The sequence below is a fragment of the Phalacrocorax carbo genome, chromosome Z, assembly GCF_963921805.1.
Source record: "Phalacrocorax carbo chromosome Z, bPhaCar2.1, whole genome shotgun sequence".
Taxonomy (NCBI): domain Eukaryota; kingdom Metazoa; phylum Chordata; class Aves; order Suliformes; family Phalacrocoracidae; genus Phalacrocorax; species Phalacrocorax carbo.
The window spans coordinates 2,188,761-2,208,361 of record NC_087548.1 but is presented as its reverse complement, the minus strand read 5'-3'; the positions used below and the strand labels follow the sequence as shown (position 1 = coordinate 2,208,361).

Below are 19,601 nucleotides of genomic sequence, written 5' to 3'. Positions count from 1 at the left end.
TTTTCCGCGCCAATCCTTTGCTGTATAGCCTACAATAGGGTACGGGGTTGCACACAAAAAAAAAATGCCCTGTACTATTAGTTCCTGCAGGTCTGTAGGCATAAATTTTCCATGAAGCTCTGGACTGTCATCTATAGTCTGAGAAATGCACCCCAGTCAAAGGGATGCAGTGTGGCATCCCCAGCTGCAGGAGCTACAGAGCCCAGACAGCATTGGCCAGATCAAGGAACATACTGTATCTTTAATGTTTAATTTTTGGTTTAAAATACAGCTCAGATAATATTTGGCCAAGCTGTGTGCCATTGCAGGAATGCTTTGAGCTATCATGCGCGTGAATTTAGCAAAATGCATTTAATCCCAGCAATTGGCAGGCAGACTTATTTCATGCTTCCTGAGTACTTGATTTAAATATAATTTATACCCATAATTATAATATGAATGCTTTTTTAAAGTCAAAATTGACGTTCCGATTGACACGGGAGACAGCCGATGAAGTTTTTCAGGTGTGGGTAGCGATTACTGTGTTTGCACAAGAGCTCTGAGCAGGGTGAGGACGAACAGGCTGTGAGGGCACTTATGGGGGCAAGAGCAAAGCCCGTCGCTCGGAGACACGAGCGTGGATTTACTGGAGGTGAACGGTATTGTGGCCACGACCCCGCTGGGGACCAAGTCCCTTATTTACCACCTCAGCAGCCTGGGGAGCCGGGTGCTCTCTGTGCTGCAGGGAAGTAGGCCAGGGGCTCGCTCACCCGTCTTGTTCCTTCTGGACCATTCTGCTCTACAGCTAAGGAACAGCAAACAAACAGCAAAACCGTAAATGACATGGATTCGTCTGATGGCAACTGAAAATATATATTTCTTTAGTTTCACCAGATCACAGAATCCCAGACTGGCAGGGGTTGGAAGGGCCCTCTGGATCTCACCCCGTCCCACCCCTGCTGGAGCAGGCACCCCCAGAGCAGGGGCACAGGGCCGCGTCCAGGCGGGGGGTGAATGTCTCCAGGGAAGGGACCCCACAGCCTCTCTGGGCAGCCTGTGCCCCTGCTCTGGCACCCCCACAGCAAAGGGGTTTCTCCTCACGTTCAGGTGGAGCTTCCCGTGTTCCAGCTTGTGCCCGCGGCCCCTTGGCCTGGCGTTGGGCACCGCTGAAAAGAGCCCGGCCCCATCGCCCTGACACCCGCCCTTCAGATATTTATAGGCACCGATGAGATCCCCCTCAGGCTTCTCTTCTCCAGGCTGAACAAGCCCAGGTCTCTCAGCCTTTCCTCACCAGGGAGATGCTCCAGCCCCTGATCCCCTTGGCAGCTCTGCGCTGGCCTTGCTCCAGCAGCTCCCTGCCCTTCTTGGACTGGGGGGCCCAGACCTGGCCGCAGCCCCCCAGATGTGGCCTCACTGGGGCAGAGCAGAGGGGGAGGAGAACCTCCCTCGCCCTGCTGGCCACGCTCCTTTCCATGCCCCCCAGGACACCGCTGGCCCCCTTGGCCCCAAGGGCCCGGTGCTGGCTCAGGGTCACCTCGCTGCCCCCCAGCACCCCCAGGGCCTCTCAGCAGAGCCGCTCCCCAGCAGGTCCCCCCCAGCCTGTGCTGGTGCGGGGGGCTGTTCCTCCCCAGGGGCAGGACCTGGCACTGGCTCTGGCTGAATCCCATGAGGCTCCCCTGGGCCCAGCTCTCCAGCCTGGCCAGGGCTCGCTGGGCGGCAGCACAGCCTCTGGTGCATCAGCCGCTCCTCCCCGCTCGGGATCGCCAGCGAACTTGCTGAGGGGATGCTCTGTCCCATCATCCAGGTCCAGATAGAAAAGAGGGGAAAAAAAAGCCCACAGAGCTGAGTACCTTGACATATGAACTTTCTTCCCACCAGTAAGTCTCCGGCAGCGAGACTCATCTCACCTACCTTTAGACCCTTGGTCTAACGGCTCCCGTGGTATATTTAAGGCTTCTTCCACCCCATGACAAGACAAAGGGGCTGAGTTATCCCTGGATGCATCTGTCTGTTCTTTGCTTATTGCATAGCTAACGCTCGGTAAAATGAGTTCTGCTCTAATTTCTAATGGTATAATTAAGCCGTGAATAATAAACAAAAAACAAATTTTACCAGGTGCATCCAATTTCTTGATTTGATCAAGATATAAAACTGGAGGAAGTAATTGTAATCTCGCAGGCACCGGGTCTGCCAGGGGAGCTCTCTGATTGTTATGCAACCTGAGACATTAAATCAGGGCCTCTGATTTGGTAAAGCGAAACGTCTCCTCGACTGAACAGCGAGCAAGGAATAAAGACACCCAGTACTGCTGCGGAAGGGATTGAGTTCGATGCGGGGTCAGGTCTGGATCGATTTCTCGTTTTGACTGAAGATCTGGAAGAAAAGATAAGGAGCGGGTCGCTTATGTTCATGTGTGCAAGAAAACTGGGGAGTATGACAAGCGTTCGCCAAAGAGAAATGATCAAAATAATAAGACGACAAATAGTTAAAAAAAAAAGAAAGAAAAATGACGAGAAGTTTGTCTGGTAGGGGAATTATATGTAACAGCAATAAAACTTGGAAGTATGTAATGGCTCAACGTCGCAATGAGCCTTTGCTGCCCACGAGAGAGCGGAGCGAAAAGAGGAATCACGTCGGAGAAACTGGGGCTCTGAGCAGTTCTGTCTTGCTCACAAACAAGAGCAAATATTCTCCGGCGAGAACAGGCTCTTGTGGGAGATATCGGCATTTACCCGATCCGGCTAATTCAGAAACGCCCAGAAATATCTCCCTTTTCTGTTTCTTTGCAATACCGAGTACATCACAGAGACGGTTTTCTGTCTGATGGTTTTCAGAACGAGGGCACTGTGAGCCGTGGCAGCTCCTCTGTACTGAGGGACGTGAAACGTTTCACGTGCCGTTTGCTGCTGCCGGCACCGTTGCCTCAGCAATGCCTTAGCTCAACTTTGCGTTGTCGTGGGCAGTACGGAAGCAAATAAAGACTAGTCCCTTCACTAAAGAAACCAACTAGTTCCTAAAGCTGCTAATCTGGAGAGAGAGAGGGGGAAAAAGGGACTGACGCGGGAAACACTTTGCTCGCAGAGCGCCGGCAGGGCGGGGGCAGAGCTGAGAGCGGGGTCCGGTCCCGCGGCCGAGGATGCTCGTGGTCCCCAGCCCGCTCTGATGGAGGGGCAGGTCTGCACGGTTAAAATGCAGGGCGTCAAGTTAGTTTTGTATGTTCTTTGAGCGCGTATCTTCAAATCAAACTATGGCAGGGTTAGCAAAGCAGTCCAGGGGCTCAGCTGCTGTTTTCAGGAGCTCCCAGCTGACCCGCGCTATTGCTTACCCTGGATCTCTTCCAACAGCGGATCTCTTGGGATCCCCCAGAGTGAGGAGGAGTTTCTGTATTCCTTGTCACTCACGTTGCTGTACCTCTGCCTCCAAATAATCTGAGGTTTCAGATTATTTTGATTCAAATACAATTTTTTTTTCTTTTTTTTAATTGTTTTTTTATTCTTCATTTTATGTTCCACAGAGCTGTTGTGAAGGACAACAATATTAACCTGGGACTTTGCTGCCAGTGGGACCTTCCTGTTTAGCTGGTGGTACTTTTGCTCTCTCATAGCCTGTATTTTCTTACCGCCACTGACAAATGGCTTAGCTCTGACTGACTTAAACCCTTCAACAGCAGCGTGCACTTGAGGATGCTACGAAGTGCTGAATTTTGGGGCTTTGTTTCTTGAACATAGACGTGACTAGACAGAGTCCAGCGGAGGAGCTGTCTGGGCAGCGCTGCTTAAAATAATCTGGGGAAAGTATAATTCACACGACTTGCTGCGATCTGTTCGTTTAGTGACTGCACAAGGGTGGTTCTTATCGTATTAGTGTCTGTTAGCTGGGGCAGGGTCTGGAGCACAAGTGTGCTGGGGGGCGGCTGAGGGGGCTGGGGGGTTTAGCCTGGAGAAGAGGGGGCTGAGGGGAGCCCTTCTCGCTCTCTGCAGCTGCCTGAGAGGGGCTGGAGTGAGGGGGGGGTCGGTCTCTGCTCCCAAGGCACCAGGGACAGGGCGAGAGGGAACGGCCTCAAGCTGCGTCAGGGGAGGTTTAGGTTGGAGCTGAGGGGAAATGTCTTCCCTGCCAGAGCGGTCAGGCCCTGGCACAGGCTGCCCAGAGAGGTGGGGGAGTCACCGTCCCTGGGGGGGTTCAAAGGACGTGCAGCCGTGGCCCTTGGGGCCGTGGTTTAGGAGGCCTGGGGGTGTTGGGTTGGGGGTTGGCCTTGATGACCCGAGAGGTCTTTTCCAACCTTACTGATTCTATGATATAGAGACAATAGCCCCCATTGTATCTACCTCTATAAAGCACACAGAATTTCACCAGTTCATTTTGGTGAAAGTTTTAGCCAGAATCAGTGATTTACAGGAATACTTATGTATGTGTTTTTCTTGGTGTTGTACGTCCCACTCTTAGACAGCAATTTTCAGTGAAGATTGAAGCCAGTGAAAAGAATAGCATGCCTGGTTTCTAGTCTAGATGGATTCCAGCTCGTAGCTCTTTGCCTATTAAATTATTCTCTACAGCCAGAAGTCCTTCCTCCTTCAGATAACAATGGATAATAATCCAAGCACTTCTTAACGCTACACTTGATTAAATAAAATTAATGTATTTGCTCTCTGAGATGTTTCAGGTCTTGGATCATTCTTGTAGATCTCTGCTGAGTCAATTCAAACGTGTGGACAACCGCCACAAGAATGATTTTGCACTAGAGTTCTTGTTGTTACCATATAAAAATGTGTTAAACAATTCTTCTTTGACTTGATATGTTCATTCTTATACACTGAAAATATCATTTTCTCTCATTTCCCCTAATACATGACGTTGCAAAGTATTCTGAAATTGGGTATTCACCGTGATACTTTTTCAGCTCTTTCTTTCCAAATTCAGGGCCGCCTTCCTGGAAGCATAAACTACACCTCTGCTTTTCAGCTGCTGAGTAGCCCAGGTTAACAGGCATTATTTCTCCGAAAGGCAAATAAAGCTTTAGGTTCAGGTCAGGCAGTTGATGCATCACCAACTGCAAACTTATTTTGAAAGCTCTTGGCTCCTCAATGGTTGAATGAATATTTGCCATCAGCTGGAGGAATATACATTTGAACTGTTGGTGCACAAGCATATTAGAAACAAATATACAGAGGTGCAGTGGAAAACAGGTAGAAATTAGTAAATAGTTGCTGGTGGCCTGTCCAACCGTGCAGGTGCGGAGCGTTCATCGGTATCCGCGGCGTGTCTCGGTGCCGTGAGCCCGATCCTTCCCAGGGGGGAAACCGGTGGGATGGGTGGGATAAATCAAAGTGCACCGTACGGGTTTTTCCTGTGACTGTAGCCAGAGCGAGCGTGAGGAACTTTTAAGATGGAGGAAACCCCTTGAGTCAGAAACATTTGTTTTATTAACACCCTCTCATTAACGCCTGGTGAGGCATATCTGTAAGACCACGCGCTGAATGCCTGTTAGCCCCATTTAAGAAATAAATTATATTTATCAGAATCTATATAACGAAATTTAGTTGTATCAAACCACGTATGGATTATGTATGACAAGCAGAGCCTTAACATAACACGCTGTTTTTAAAATAATACCTAAAGGCAAAGTTTCTTTTCTCTTTCCAAGGCAGAAGAGGATGCCTTTCTTAAGCATCCTTGTAAAAAGAGGTGCACCAGTGCCACTGGGAGAGGAATACCCTGCCCTGTCTGTATAGAATATACATTCTGAAATGCACTTCAATAAAATAAAATTTAAAAAAAAAAGAGAAATTTCAGCATGTCCTTGTTTATTTCTGGCCCAGTTTATAACAAATAACTAAATTCAAGTCGTTGGTCTCGCTGCAGGGAGCCCCCTGACTGGCTGTTTAAAGGGCTTACTAATAGGTCTATCAAAAATGGGAAGAAATGAACAGATGCATTTGGTTTTCCTCTCCCCAGGGGACCCCTGAAGTGCCACCTGGATTAGCTGCACGGTTGTGATCAGATTATAAACTAGGTGCAAAAGCAGCGCTCTTTTCCTTCCCGCAAGAGAAATATCTGATATAACCTATTCTGACGTAGACGTTAATGGCCACATTTCTCATTTCTTTTTTGCTTCTCTTCCCTTTCAGTGCCCAGCGCGATGCCTCAGAACGTCTCCTTGGAAGTGGTTAACTCCAGGGTAAGTCTGCCGCGTGCTCAGCGCCTCATGGCCAGGGATTTCCGTAGGAATTTCTACTTCGTGGAGCTTTTTCATATCTAAACAAGACCCAACCTGCCCCTTGCAGAAGGTTCCCTTCGCTTGTCCAGGAGATCATGTTAAAATAAGATCGGAAACACCCCAAAAAAAAGTGTTTCAGAGAGAAGCAGTGATTTTTCCAGAGAGGCTTCAGCAACGCTGGTATCGCTTAAACTCAGGTGAAGAAGCCGAAACTGCTCCCTGATTGCAGATTAACATCTGCAATAAACGTAACCGCGCTTTGATTAAATGGAACAATCTTGGGGAATAATGAGCAGCAGAGCTGTTCCTGGGGGAAAAGAATATTTTATTGGTAGGTTTTATGCACCGTGTGCAGGTAGGTCTGTTGTCATCTTGCTTGTTCCAACCAATATATTTTAATTTTCTTCTGAAAGGTGTGTTTCTTTCTCTTAAATCGTGAGTTTCTGTCTTAGAAAAGTTTAACGTTTCCACATCGCTGTGGTTGATGTTATTTCATAATATAATATGGTACGTAATAGGTGTCAGTTATGCTCACTGCTTGCTGGGTGCTATTTCTGAATGTATTCTGAAGACAATTTTGAGATTTTTAAATTTTCTTTTTATTAATTTCTTCCATTTACTGAAACTCCATGAGCTTTTATTCTGTAGCTGAGTTCAATGGTAGGCGTCCTTGGACATGGAAAAAGCTCATGCTTCGGAGTGTGAAAGAAAGGCACAACCCCCCCCACGCCCGCAGCACCGTGGCAGGATGTCCCCTCGGATCTTTGGAGATTTCCATTCGCACAGCTACCGAGGAGCAGGAGCCCGGAGCTCTCTGACGAGGATAAGCTGCAGTTTAAGGAACATTTCTATAATCCCTGATTTGCTGGCAACCCCGAGCACCCGTCAGTTTGAGCTTTCTCTTCCACTGCTCGTTTTCATGACATCAAACATATATTCTGAGTTATTTTTTTTTAGAATTCACCCACCTCCACTTACTTTTAAATTCCTCTTACGCGTAGTGCCCAAAGGGCATCGCTATCTTGGCGCGTCTTGTTCCGACCCTTTGCGTTTACTTTTTCTTGCTTATTCTCACGTTAAAACGCGACAGAGCAGCCGATCGCGTTTTTGTGGCCTTTTGTGGTGACCGTTTACATTTAAAGTAGCACAAAAATAGAAAACGAGCCGCGGGGTGTAACGCTGGATGGGGTGGTGCGCGGGTGCTCCTCCCCTAAGGTGTGTTATGGGTGCTCACAGACGGAGGTAGTTTATATGGATGGGATAAGAAAGGATGAGCTGTGCTTAAATCTCACCCTAACCACCACCATCAGAGGTCGTCAGTATGTTCCTAATCACAGAGCACTCCGTGTTGGAAGCCTTGATGAAATATTAATTTGCAGATATACCTGCTTTATTGGGCAAAGATGGATTTACGTGTGAATCTGAGTGTTTGAACTGCATTGCCCTCGTTCGGGATAGGGAAAAGAAATGAGTTCAGTCCTCGCCTACGTCACGAAGTGTGAGTGGTGGAGAACCACGCCAGGGGAAGGCGAGGGCTTCTCCATCGCCCCTAGATTGAGCCAAGGTGGTCACGGGCAGCTGGAGTCTGCCGTCACCCCCGCTCCGGAACACATCGCTTGTCCAGAGGGAGATCTGGGACCTTCCAAAGCCATCCCTCTCGTGGTGCGGAGTAGCGGTTTCTAAGTTCTCAAGCTGGCACCGTGTGTGACATTGTAACTGCATAAAAAGGTATTTTAAGGGTGTTTGTATGAAATGGGGATCTTCATCCGAGAGAAAAAGAGACGTGGGACCACTTGGGACTCTTTTGGCCGTATCCTACGGGTAGCGTTGACATAGGAAAGTGCAGATACCCGTGGATGCCAGCAAATTTGATAAAGCTTGGAGGAATTTAAATACTTGCGTCTAGGTAATTTGGAACAACAAATACAGAAATGAACTAGATTCACTAAATCTTAAGGGATAAAAAGGTTTTTCAAGCTGAAGAATCAGCCTCAAAGCCCATGCCCCAAAATACCAATGCCATTGCAACTCCTGTAGCCTTAGCGGTTGAGGCACAACTAAACTCCTGTGGTTGGGAAGAGCCGTACGTGGGCTCCCGCTCTTGTAAAAGGCTGCAATAACCCAGAATAGTGTATTTCTGCAGTCCCTTTCTTATCACGTTCTTGCTTTTCTTCCGTCTTGGCAGCAGTCAGAATTCATTTGATTAAACACTTATAATTCACGAACTGCTTAAATCCAAACAAATAACGAACCCTCACGGTTTGGTAACTGGGTTTGAGCGGTGCACAGAAGAGCCCAAAGGCTGGCCTTGGCAGTTCCCAGGATTGTTTAAAATTTTATCTCTGGTTTAATAAGATTTCTCTCTTTATGCTATTTTTCTTTGGCGGTGGCAGATCTGTTAATTTAATAACATAACGGAGGTGGCCAAGCAAATGGAAGATGCTTGATAAGAATTACTATTATCATGATTATTGCTTAATATTGCTGGCGTTCTGTGACTGGAGACCTCGGCTGGATCAGAGCTGATAATGGTGAGGATTGTGGCAGAATACAGTTCCCTGCTTAAAAGGGATTATGGCCTTAAGCTGCGCCAAGGGAGGTTTAGGTTGGAGATGAGGGGAAATGCCTTCCCTGCCAGAGCGGTCAGGCCCTGGCACAGGCTGCCCAGAGAGGTGGGGGAGTCACCGTCCCTGGGGGGGTTCAAAGGACGTGCAGCCGTGGCCCTTGGGGCCATGGTTTAGGAGGCCTGGGGGTGTTGGGTTGGCGGTTGGACTTGATGATCCTAGAGGTCTTTTCCTACCTTAATCATTCCATGATTAAAATCTCTGTGTGAACAATATTCAACATGAAAACTGGAAACAGCCCTTTTTTTTTGCCCTCGCTGTTTCACGACTTGGCTTGTTTCTGATAAGAAATTATTTATCTGAGATTTCTTTTGTTTGAGAATACCCTCCTTTGCTTAAGGAAAAGGATGTGTACAACGCTTAACAGGTGGGTAGAGTTCTATCCACGAAATATCTGCATCGACAGCTTCTGGCAGAAACAGCGTGGCAATTACCTAATTTTGATCAGCAGAGGAGGTCAGTATAGGGGAAACATTTTTATAACAGGCTTTCAGGAAACCAAAAAAGTAGAAGACCCGCAATTCTAAGCTAAACTAATTGTCAGAAGTTATATCTTTTAAAAAGATAACATCTTTTTCTTTTTTTTAACTTTACCCTGTTACCGTTAAGAGAACACGGAGGTCTGCGATTTGCTGTAGCCGTGGGAACTACAACAACAAAAAAGGGTTTTCTTGTTTTGGGGGCGATCAGATGGATCCAAACCCTTCTGAGGAGACAGACCACTGCTGCGACAGCCCGGCCATTGCTGCAGCTGGCGACTCTGAGCTTGAAAGCCGAGAGTTTGCGTCTCCTGTATTTGAGGAGACTTTATTCTTCCTTTGAGGTTGTTTCTTCCACCCTTTTCAAGCACCAGTGCGAGGGCAACCGTTCGTGGCCTTTTATGTATTTTTTTACTTCTTTACTTCCTTGCTTTCAATATTGGTGTGGTTTTAATTTCTGTAATTTTTAGCTACGTGTTACTGAGTAGCAAATCTAAAGCACATAAATAGCTGTCAGATCTATCATATTAAAACTGTCTGTAACTTTATTTCTTCTTCCCATTTTCAAATGCAGAGAAAAACGAAGAAATCATTGTAACTACCTGTAGAAGCAACATTCCTTCGGTCCTACTTAGCGGTGATTTAATCCAGGGATGTAGTTCCACTTCGATGAATAGGGACAGCTCTGGGGTAAGATTTTTCGTAGGTAGGAAGAGCTCTGCGAACGTAACTGGTAACCTTCTCTCGGGGAAAGTGAAAAGGCACCTAATGAATCTGGGGCTTTTTTGTAATTTCTTCTGTGTGCGTGGTTGTAGCTATACATAAAAAACCCTGTCACGGTCATTCAGCCCATAATATTTGCAGAGTTGTACCAGAAATCAAAATTTGTGCTATTTATGAGAGTTTAAAAATACCTATAAAAAAACTGAAGGAAGAGTTATCTTAATCGTTAGTTCCCATTAATAAAATACAGGGGTTTGTATCAAATTTAAGAAAGGAGAAGGTGGCTTAAGCTAGCAATAGCTGTGGCTCAAGGACTTGAATTCCACATTTGCAGCACTTTGCCGAATATTATCCGTAGCTCTTTCCAGTGTGAATAATTATATTGTTTAACATTCGCTGAGTAAAACTCTCCCCTTCTTTTTGCCTCATGTGGTCAATTATTCCCTGCAAAGCCTCTGCAGCTGTGGAGAGTGTATTTTACTGCCAGAAGAGGTTGGCTAGTGGGCATCAGGACCTCCACCTCTAACAAATCACTTAATTTCACACTGCTTAAACACAGAGATATGCATTCCCTTCTGGAAACGCTCGCTCTTCACAGCAACTTTGACCCGCTCAAGGCTGCAAGGTGTTTGTTTCTGCCACGGGACCAAAAATTTGGGAAAGTTGAATGAGTTAAACATGAGGCTGTGACTCTGGGGGCGGGTAGAGCGGGATGAATCTCCGCCGGCAGCAGAGCAGCTAATCAAGCCCAAGCCTGGCGGGCTGGGGTTTTAATTGTGGCTGGCTGGCCTAAGGCTGAGCTTGACTTTGGGATCAGCCCAGATAAGGGCGGATTGTGGTCAGGGGTCCATCAGCTAACTCAATTTTTAATTATGTTCAAGCATCTTAATGTTTTGTAATGAAGAACAGTGCTGAAGGTGATGAGTGCTGCAGAGTATCTTAGGGCAGGCAGCTATTTTGGAGCGATCTACATGTTTTGAAATCACATTGATTTTTCCTTTTTTAATCTTGTTTCTCTGTCCTTTTTCTAAATTATTTTATCCAAAAGGTTTAGGCACTTGGAGTTAGGCATCTGGCTGGCTGCTCTCGTAGGCGCTCGCCTACGGGACCTTTTACACTGTCCCGTATTTGCCCGTCTGTGGCCAGAGAGGATCTGCTGATGGGATCTAAAGGAAACAAGCCGCTTGTCAGGAGTTTTACATCATCTACACATAGGTCTGCCACTCAGCTGGAAAAGGTTTAGCGGTCTCCATATTAAAGTCATCACCAAACTATCAGCTCTTTGACAGTCTGCGGAGCAAACCCTTTGCGATTTTTAAGCTGTCAGAGTAAAATTCTATTGGGTTTCTCCTCCTCGCCCCCTCATTTTGGGCCCCGCGTTGATTTCTGCCGTCAGGAAGGATGCAGACGCGAGGGGACTTGCCTTGCGATGCTCCGTGACAGACGTGAGGCGCGCAGGAGCCAGATGTTACCACTGCAAAAATAGGGTTTGTTTTTTCTTTTCATTGCTTGGCATCTGGGTCTGGAGGCTGCTTTGCACTGACGGCAAGTGATACACTCCAGCACAGGCAGAGAGATCAACAATTCTGTCAGATTGCATTTAGCTCAGCTGCTTAAAATTGCTCTGCTACTAAATGTACATTAAAATGTGCTATAAATGCATCCGAAACCTTCAGAGGAGTTGTTGCTGAGCTGTACATCATCCTGGTGTAATGCCACTGGCTCGCTGGAGGATGAGGATGGATTGGGCCCTTTATGATAAAGCAATATCAAGAGAGAATGTTTCTTCTAAGGCTGGACAGAGTGCTTGAGGGAGGTGCGATATATTCTGCTTAGCGTATTGTATCACATGTCAAACATTTGGTTGGCGTGGGATGTATTTCCCCCCCGAATGGGCATTATTTATAATGCTCAGAGTAAGTGTTTCTTCACCGAGAGGGTGGTCAGACCTTGGAACAGGCTTCCTGGGGAGGTGGTCGGTGCCCCAAGCCTGTCAGTGTTTAAGAGGCATTTGGATGATGTCCTTAAGAACGTACTTTAACTTGTGGTCAGCCCTGAAGTGGTCAGGCAGTTGGACTAGATGATTGTGGTAGGCCCCTTCCAACTGCAATGGTTTATTGCTATTCTAATTCTATTGTAATTCTAATTCTGTTCTATTCTATAGTTATCCCTTATCTTCCTCATGAAGTTTAAAAGTGCCTAAGAAGGCAGCAGGGCATGCAATGGTCTGGCCCTGGGTAGAGGAGCTGTCTCCCATCCAGCTGACGGGGACCCCCTCCGTACCACCCCTCCGGCCCCGCGGGGGAGGTTCACGAAGCATCGACCCATCCTTCAGCTCCAGTCGTGTCGGGCGCTGAGTTTCACAGCTACAGACTTGCTAGGAGCAGAGCCCGTCCTGGACCCGAAGCGCAGCGGTTGCCCAGCTTGCTGGTAGGAGCAGTTATCCCATTTTACAGACAGAAAGACTGAGACCCGAAACACTTTTTCAAAGCGTAAAATAGTAACAGAATTAGGAAGTGATGAGACATAATGAAACAGCGCTTCTGGCGGTATGGTTTATTTTGGGAAAAATAGAGGTAATGTAGCCGGTAGGTTATACTTTCAAACAAAATGTATCTTCAGTAGCATTCACCAAAAATTGCCTTCCAGCAGGGATGGTGACTCAATAAGTATGAAAAAGTCACGAAAGCTCAGCAGCAATGACAGCCAAGTAGCGAGTTTAAGTGCTTTCTTGGGCTTCACAAGGCTTCCCTGTGATATTTCTGTCTGGCATTTCATGGCGAGGATGGAGGTAGAGGAGGGTGGTTAAGCTGGATTTTGACATGGTATTTGCAAAGTGTGAAAACCATAGTAATTTATTTAACCAGCTAATATTTGTAAAGCACTGTGGAGACTGAAGCTCTCAGATCTACATAAATGTTGTGGTTGTAGGAAAAGATGAGCTGTGAATGGAAAATTGAGATTGGATTCCTCATAAAGGGATTGATATCAAATAAGTCGTTTAAGAGAACTGGAAAGTAAAATCAAAGTGACTGTCACCACTATTTAGAGATGTGTCCTCTAGAAACAATGTATGTAACCTTTAAATATATTACTTATGGAGAAGACCACACAGAGCGAGCTCTTTAACCTTTAAATCTCTTACTTATAGGAAAGGATGGAAACAAGCATTGAGCTTAACCTTTAAAAGGAGAAAATTCACTGAATCTTGTAGATCGATACCTTCCGATTCTCAGTTCTAACTGTACACATTTCCCAGACCAAAACTGTTTGTGGGTCATTCCCTTAGAAAATATCACAGAATCATTAAGGTTGGAAAAGACCTCTGGGACCATCAAGGCCAACCCCCAACCCAACACCCCCAGGCCTCCTAAACCATGGCCCCAAGGGCCACGGCTGCACGTCCTTTGAACCCCCCCAGGGACGGTGACTCCCCCACCTCTCTGGGCAGCCTGTGCCAGGGCCTGACCGCTCTGGCAGGGAAGACATTTCCCCCCATCTCCAACCTAAACCTCCCCTGGCGCAGCTTGAGGCCGTTCCCTCTCGCCCTGTCCCTGGTGCCTTGGGAGCAGAGACCAGCCCCCCCCTCACTCCAGCCTCTCTCAGGCAGCTGCAGAGAGCGAGAAGGGCTCCCCTCAGCCCCCTCTTCTCCAGGCTAAACCCCCCAGCCCCCTCAGCCACCCCCCAGCACACTTGTGCTCCAGACCCTGCCCCAGCCCCGCTGCCCTTCTCTGGACACGCTCCAGCCCCTCAAGGCCCTTCTTGTCCCGAGGGGCCCAAACCTGAGCCCAGCATTCGAGGTGGGGCATCCCCAGGGCCCAGCACGGGGGCCCCATCCCTGCCCGGCTCCTGCTGGCCACACCAGTGCTGACACAAGCCCGGGGGCTGGTGGCCTCCTTGGCCACCCGGGCACTGCTGGCTCATGCCCAGCCGGCTGTCAGCCAGCACCCCCAGGGCCTTCTCCGCCGGGCACTTCCCAGCCCCTCTGCCCCAATATCCCTTGAACATCTCCGTGCAAGGTGTGTCACTATAAGAAAGCATTATAACTGTGCACTTCAGAGTACCTGCATCACGCAAGCACGAAGAACTATTTCTCTTGAATACTACGATGACTTTGTGTTACGCTTTAAGGGTATCGTCCACCCCCGACACCTCAGAGCTGTGTCTGTATAGACTCTCAAAGGCTATGGCATCAAAACTGGACAGATTCATTATGTTATAGGATTTGATTAAACCTTGTTCAAGGTGATGAATGTTCTAGCCACCTTTCCAGTTAAGATAAATTTAGAGATACTATTAAGCCACTTAATGCACCAAGGCAATGCACAGAGTAGGAGCTTTGGGCAGTTATTTCTTAATGATAGAGACTCGGTAGCTTCTCAACAGTGTAGCACGAGAGGTTTACCCAGAGACCAATAAAGGAAATTAATGAGCTATGACACTGATTAGTAGAGCTATACATTCGTTGGTATCTCGGAGAGAAACGATAAAAAGACTAGGGAAGGAGAAAGTCAAGGTCAGGAGCAATGGGCAGGGGAGCAGATAACGTGTGCTGCTCTGCCCCTTTCCCCGGCGCCTCCGACCCAAAGCCAAGAGGAAGGAGATGCTGGGATTGTATTTTCCATGCTCAGCATAGCATCATTCCTGCGTGTCTTTGGAAATAAACAAAGCTACCGGGTTAAAGTACCAGTACCCCTTCCAACGTGAGCAGCGTGGAAAGCTGCTGAACCAAACTTCACTGATCACAAAGGGATATAAACAGCAGCAAAACTATTCAACCGACTGACCCTGGGAAATGATTGCAACTGCTCTACCTAGAAGCTTGATATCAGGAAAATATTATTAATATGGTTATCTAGCATGCCTCGAGGCGGTTGTCGCTGGCTGCAGCGATGGGCTGTACCGCAGGGCAGCCAGCGGCGTCTGGGTGATGCTGAACCAGCCGTTTGACAGCTCCCGGTGTTCCCCTCTGGCCTCCCGGCCGTCACAGCCGCCAGTGTTATTGCGGTAATCCCTTACACTTCCTCATGTGCGGCTTCTCAGTCTTTTCCTGCGCTCTGGGAGGCGGCTGTTTTGATACACTCCCTATTTACTAAAAGTAGACATCATCTTTATGCGGCATTGTATGTTTTTATATTTTAATTTTACATCTATGGGTGAGAAGTAGTTAAGAGTCATGGTATCAAGACACTAAATAATAAAAAATCAAATATACCGTGAAGAATGTAATTAATTTTTAGATTATGAGTAAAAAATACATTCAAGGATATTAAAAAAAAATCAGATATTTTGCTGAATCCCAAAAATATCATTTGTTTTTGGGTTGGGTTTGGGTTTTTTTGTTTTGGTTGGGATTTTTCTGGGGTTTTTTTGTGTTTATTTTGAGGTTGCTCTGTTTTCGAACCTTCAGCACAGGTTGGTAAGGGACCAGACACAGCTATTTCCAGTGCTCCATGCAGTTGTACCTTACGTTGATGCAGCCCATCTGGTTGAAACCGCTGTCTCTGGTGTATGACGCGCACAGAGCGATGGTTTGGGTCAGGGTAGATTTGGGTTTTTGCTAGAGAAGTATACCGGCAGCATACTTCGATTATGAGACTTCTAATACGAATGAGAGGTTAGAAGTTTAGCTTTGGTTTAGGATGTTGCCAAAGAGTAATTTTCACCTGTGGGCACTGAAGTACCGTCACCATGAGCTTGGCCATCACCGGCTTCATCCAAAGTGAAAAGAGGGCGGGTGTTTAACGCCCATCGAACTGGGAAAGCTGTCTGCTTTGTCTTTCTATCCAGCAAAAAAAAATGGGTTTGACCTGCAATATTTCCTTTGAGCCACTGAATGATGGTTTTCTTCAAAATCTAATACTTTACATGGGCAGTAAAACTCCAGCCTTGAGCTGGGCTTGTTGTTGTAAAACCCTCCAGGTTCGCCCAGCCGATCACTGCGGGGCCTGCAAAGAAGGAGCAGGAAAAAATAATAGCTTAGAAAACTGCTGAGGTAATGACGAGTTTGCGTGGTGCTGTGGCCACCCTTCAGCCTGTCCCATGGCGATCTGTCCGTCTCACGCTCTACCCGGGGTGTGCCGCTGGCAGCTCCGGCTCTGCTCTCTGCTCCACACCCGCGTAGAAAGATTCAGATCCTCCCAAAAGAACCCCTTCACTTCCTGAGGGTCTTCACAGTGTCAGAAGTTCCTCGAAACCCGTAAGGAGGTTGGCACAAATCCCTCCGCCCCTGCCAGGAGCCGCGTTTGGATGCTGCACATCATTCAGTTGTTCTAATATTTACTTGTGCTCCCTTAAGAGATCCTTATCCTTTTGCAATTAGGCAGTTAGACTGACAAAATAATTTATAATCATAACAACCAAAGCAGTGCAAATCTGTTCCTAAATATATTTCTCCTTAATTTGATGTGTTGTGGTAAACAGTTTATTCATTTATAAATACGTTCCTTGAAAATTACCGGTATAACTTTAGTCCTGATAAGTACAACATTGTTTTTAACATCAGACAAAGCAACCGAACTTAGCAGCACGGCCTCTCTTCCCAGGAAAAAAATTAAACCTAATATAAAAAGTGATTTTTTAATTTTTTTAGATGAGAACTGGGAGCTGGCAGGTCTGTGTTTTAATCCCGGCTGGTTTAGGAGAAAAGGTTTAATTCCGTCGGTTGGTTCCATCTGTCTACGGCAGTGCCCTACTTTCTCTTTCCAAACTTTGGAGCTTGATAAAGCGCTCTTGCGTTTGGAAGTTACGTAAGCATCTTCAAAATATTTTTGTCAGCCTTAGCATTCTGATCCCTGTTACAATTTGGCCTTGAATTAGGGATTTAATCGCCTTCCAGAATTGCATTGATCTTTCAGAGTGCTCATTCTGCCTCGGAGCAAAATGGTCTTTCTATTATTTACCGTGACCTGGCGAGCGGCTTGCTCTTCGCCGTACATCGGTACGGTGCGCGCCCTGCTTCCGCGCTGTTTCAGGCCCGCAGCGTTTGACCGCAGACATTATCTGGTAGAAACCAGACTCCGTATGTATCCATCCCAGTTGTCCCCATCAAAACGCTTCCACGCTTGCCCAGTAAGGGGACGTAATCCCAGGTGACCCATAGAGAGAATTGCCGTCAGCCTATAGATTGCGTGTAAGGGAATCGTTGGGAATCCCGTTTTGTTCAGATTTCTTGTATGAGTTAAGGAAACGACCAACTTCTCCTTGTTTGCAAGCAGACGGGAAGACAAATTACTCACTGTAAATAATTCACTCATCTCTAATTCTGGTTCGCTCTGTTTTCGTTTTGCAGTACTGCCAGATTTTATTCCGCGTTGCTTTCTTTGGGTTTCTTTGTTATTTAGTCTTCTGTGCTCTAATGCCTTTTCTGTAATTGTTTTGACTAGGGAACATCTTGCAATCAAAAGAAAAAAAAAAGAACAGCAGGGTTGTAAAAGAGAGTAACGCTCCTATTAAAGCTGAAGAGGCAGATAAGACCGAGCATCCGAGCGCAGGCAAGGCCAAATGGAAAGAAAAAACCACACCAGAACACAACCACGACGGGGGTCGGGCTTGCTTTTGGCATCCAGGGCCGCTCCAGGCCTCCCGGCAGCAAGTTAAGGGCGCTTTGGGGTTGTGGGTGTTTTAGGTCCGATGAGCTGTGCTGAACGCTTTGAGATGTAACGTCAGGGGCAAGTCAGCGTAATCCCGGGAGAGCCGGCAGCCCCAAGAGCTGCTCGGTGCCGGCAGCATGCTCGCTAACGTGAGGCCGGCCCCGCTTGTCACTGTCTCAGCTTGATTTGCTCCTTTTTCATGCGAATCGAGGGTATTGCCCACTTAGGGAGCAAGGGGAAATTAATGAAAGCTGTAAGGTTAATGGACATAAATTAAAGGGCATTAGACCCCCATACGGATGCTCTCAGTCAGATGTAAAGTTGTGGTTTCAATGAAGCGTGAGCCTTGTTGGAACACCGGCAAATGAAGGCCAATTTATTTCTGAAGGGAAATCCACACCAGAGTTCAGTGCTCTTTAATTTACGGGTGTTAACTTCACTCTTTAAAAGAATTCCTTTTACTTCCTTCTGTTGCCAAACCATAGAAAAGCAGCCTAGGGTTGCAGAAGTGGTCCCTCCTTTCATAAAGACGTCGTCATCTTCCAGGCGGTAGAATGGGGGAATGACATTTTTTATGATGATGTTGAGAAGTAGGACTAAACTCTCCCCCTCGACTCCACGCTCTTCCCATCCCCTACCAGTCGATGGGCAGTAACAGTTTGCGGTCGTGTCTGTACGTCGGCCGCATTTATTATTATTTCCATGTTAGAGGGTCCCTGAGAACCGCTGCCTGTCTTCAGCGTCTTCTCCTGCAGCGAAGGCCACCCCAAAGGCTTCCAAGAGCTGCCTCCGCATCACCAGAGCTTGAGAGCCTGACGCTTTCCCACCACCACGGATGCAGTCGTACACTAGTTCAATCAATTGCTTTGAACAAATAAATAGAGCAGGAAATGATTGATAATATTTCAGATGTAATATAGATCTGGTTCAGACCGCAAGGCTTGCCTTTCACCCCTGTGTCCCTAAACCTCTTGTGCACGTCTCCTTTTAACGCCAGCCGGGGCTATCTTGTCCTACCTTCATACGCCACTTATGTTTGGCCCTGGGGGTGTTTTTTAAAGGGGGAACACATAACATGCTAATTAATGTAATTTTTATAATCACATATATTTATGTAGATTTTTTTTTGGCTGAAGTCCAATGAGTAAAATTGGTGGCCTTGAATGACCTTTTTTTTAAATAATTAAAAAAAAATTACAGTCTCTTATTCAATGTGACTGGTTCGTGTAAGAAATTACTATAATCTTCTAAAATCGTTATTCATAGAAAGGAGTCCTGAATTATTTTGATTATAGAATCATAGAATGGTTTGTGTTGGAAGGGACCTTTCAAGGTCAACCCCCCTGTCATGAACAGGGACATCCCCAATGAGATCAGGTCGCTCAGAGCCCCGTCCACCCTGACCTTGAGTGTTTCCAGGGATGAGGCATCAACCACCTCTTGGGGCAACCTGGGACAGGGTTTCACCACCTGCATGGTAAGACATTCCTTCCTTCTATCCAGTCTAAGTCTGCTCTCCTTTAGTTTAAAACCATCACCTCTTGTCCTGTCACAACAGGCCTTGCTAAAGAGGTCGCCCCCATCCTTCCTATAGTCCCCTTTAAGCACTGAAAGGCCACCATAAGGTCTCCCCGCAGCCTTCCCTTCCCCAGGCTGAACAACCCAGCTCTCCCAGCCCGGCCTCGCAGCAGAGGGTCTCCAGCCCTCGGAGCATTTCTGTAATCTAGCAGCCGACCTTTGATGACCTCCCATAAAAGGGCCAAGGTTTCCCATCTGAATCTCAGCATCTCCCTTCTAATAGACGTGCAGAACGCGGACATCTCTCCGAGGGGCAGCCCGGGGATGGGACGGTCCCTGCAGCAACGCCGTCCCCTCTTCTGCAGCGGTGAGCGCCTGCGGGTCGGGGTGAAGGGATGCTCTTTGAGATGCTGTGTTTGAAGGTTTTGGTAGAGAAAGAGAAGCAATGAGTGGGGAAGAAGTTCCCTTCCAA

The 19,601-nt window shown here is 47.2% G+C and overlaps 1 protein-coding gene across 1 annotated transcript in view; it reads left to right on the top strand.

Moving 5' to 3' along the window:
- The window catches only part of DCC (DCC netrin 1 receptor), a 607,752-nt gene that overhangs the window by 452,893 nt on the left and 135,258 nt on the right, over positions 1–19,601 (top strand). Inside the window, exon 12 of the mRNA XM_064438237.1 lies at positions 6,105–6,154. Within this exon, the coding sequence (XP_064294307.1) occupies positions 6,105–6,154 (50 nt within the window). The remainder of the gene's footprint in view (positions 1–6,104; positions 6,155–19,601) is intronic.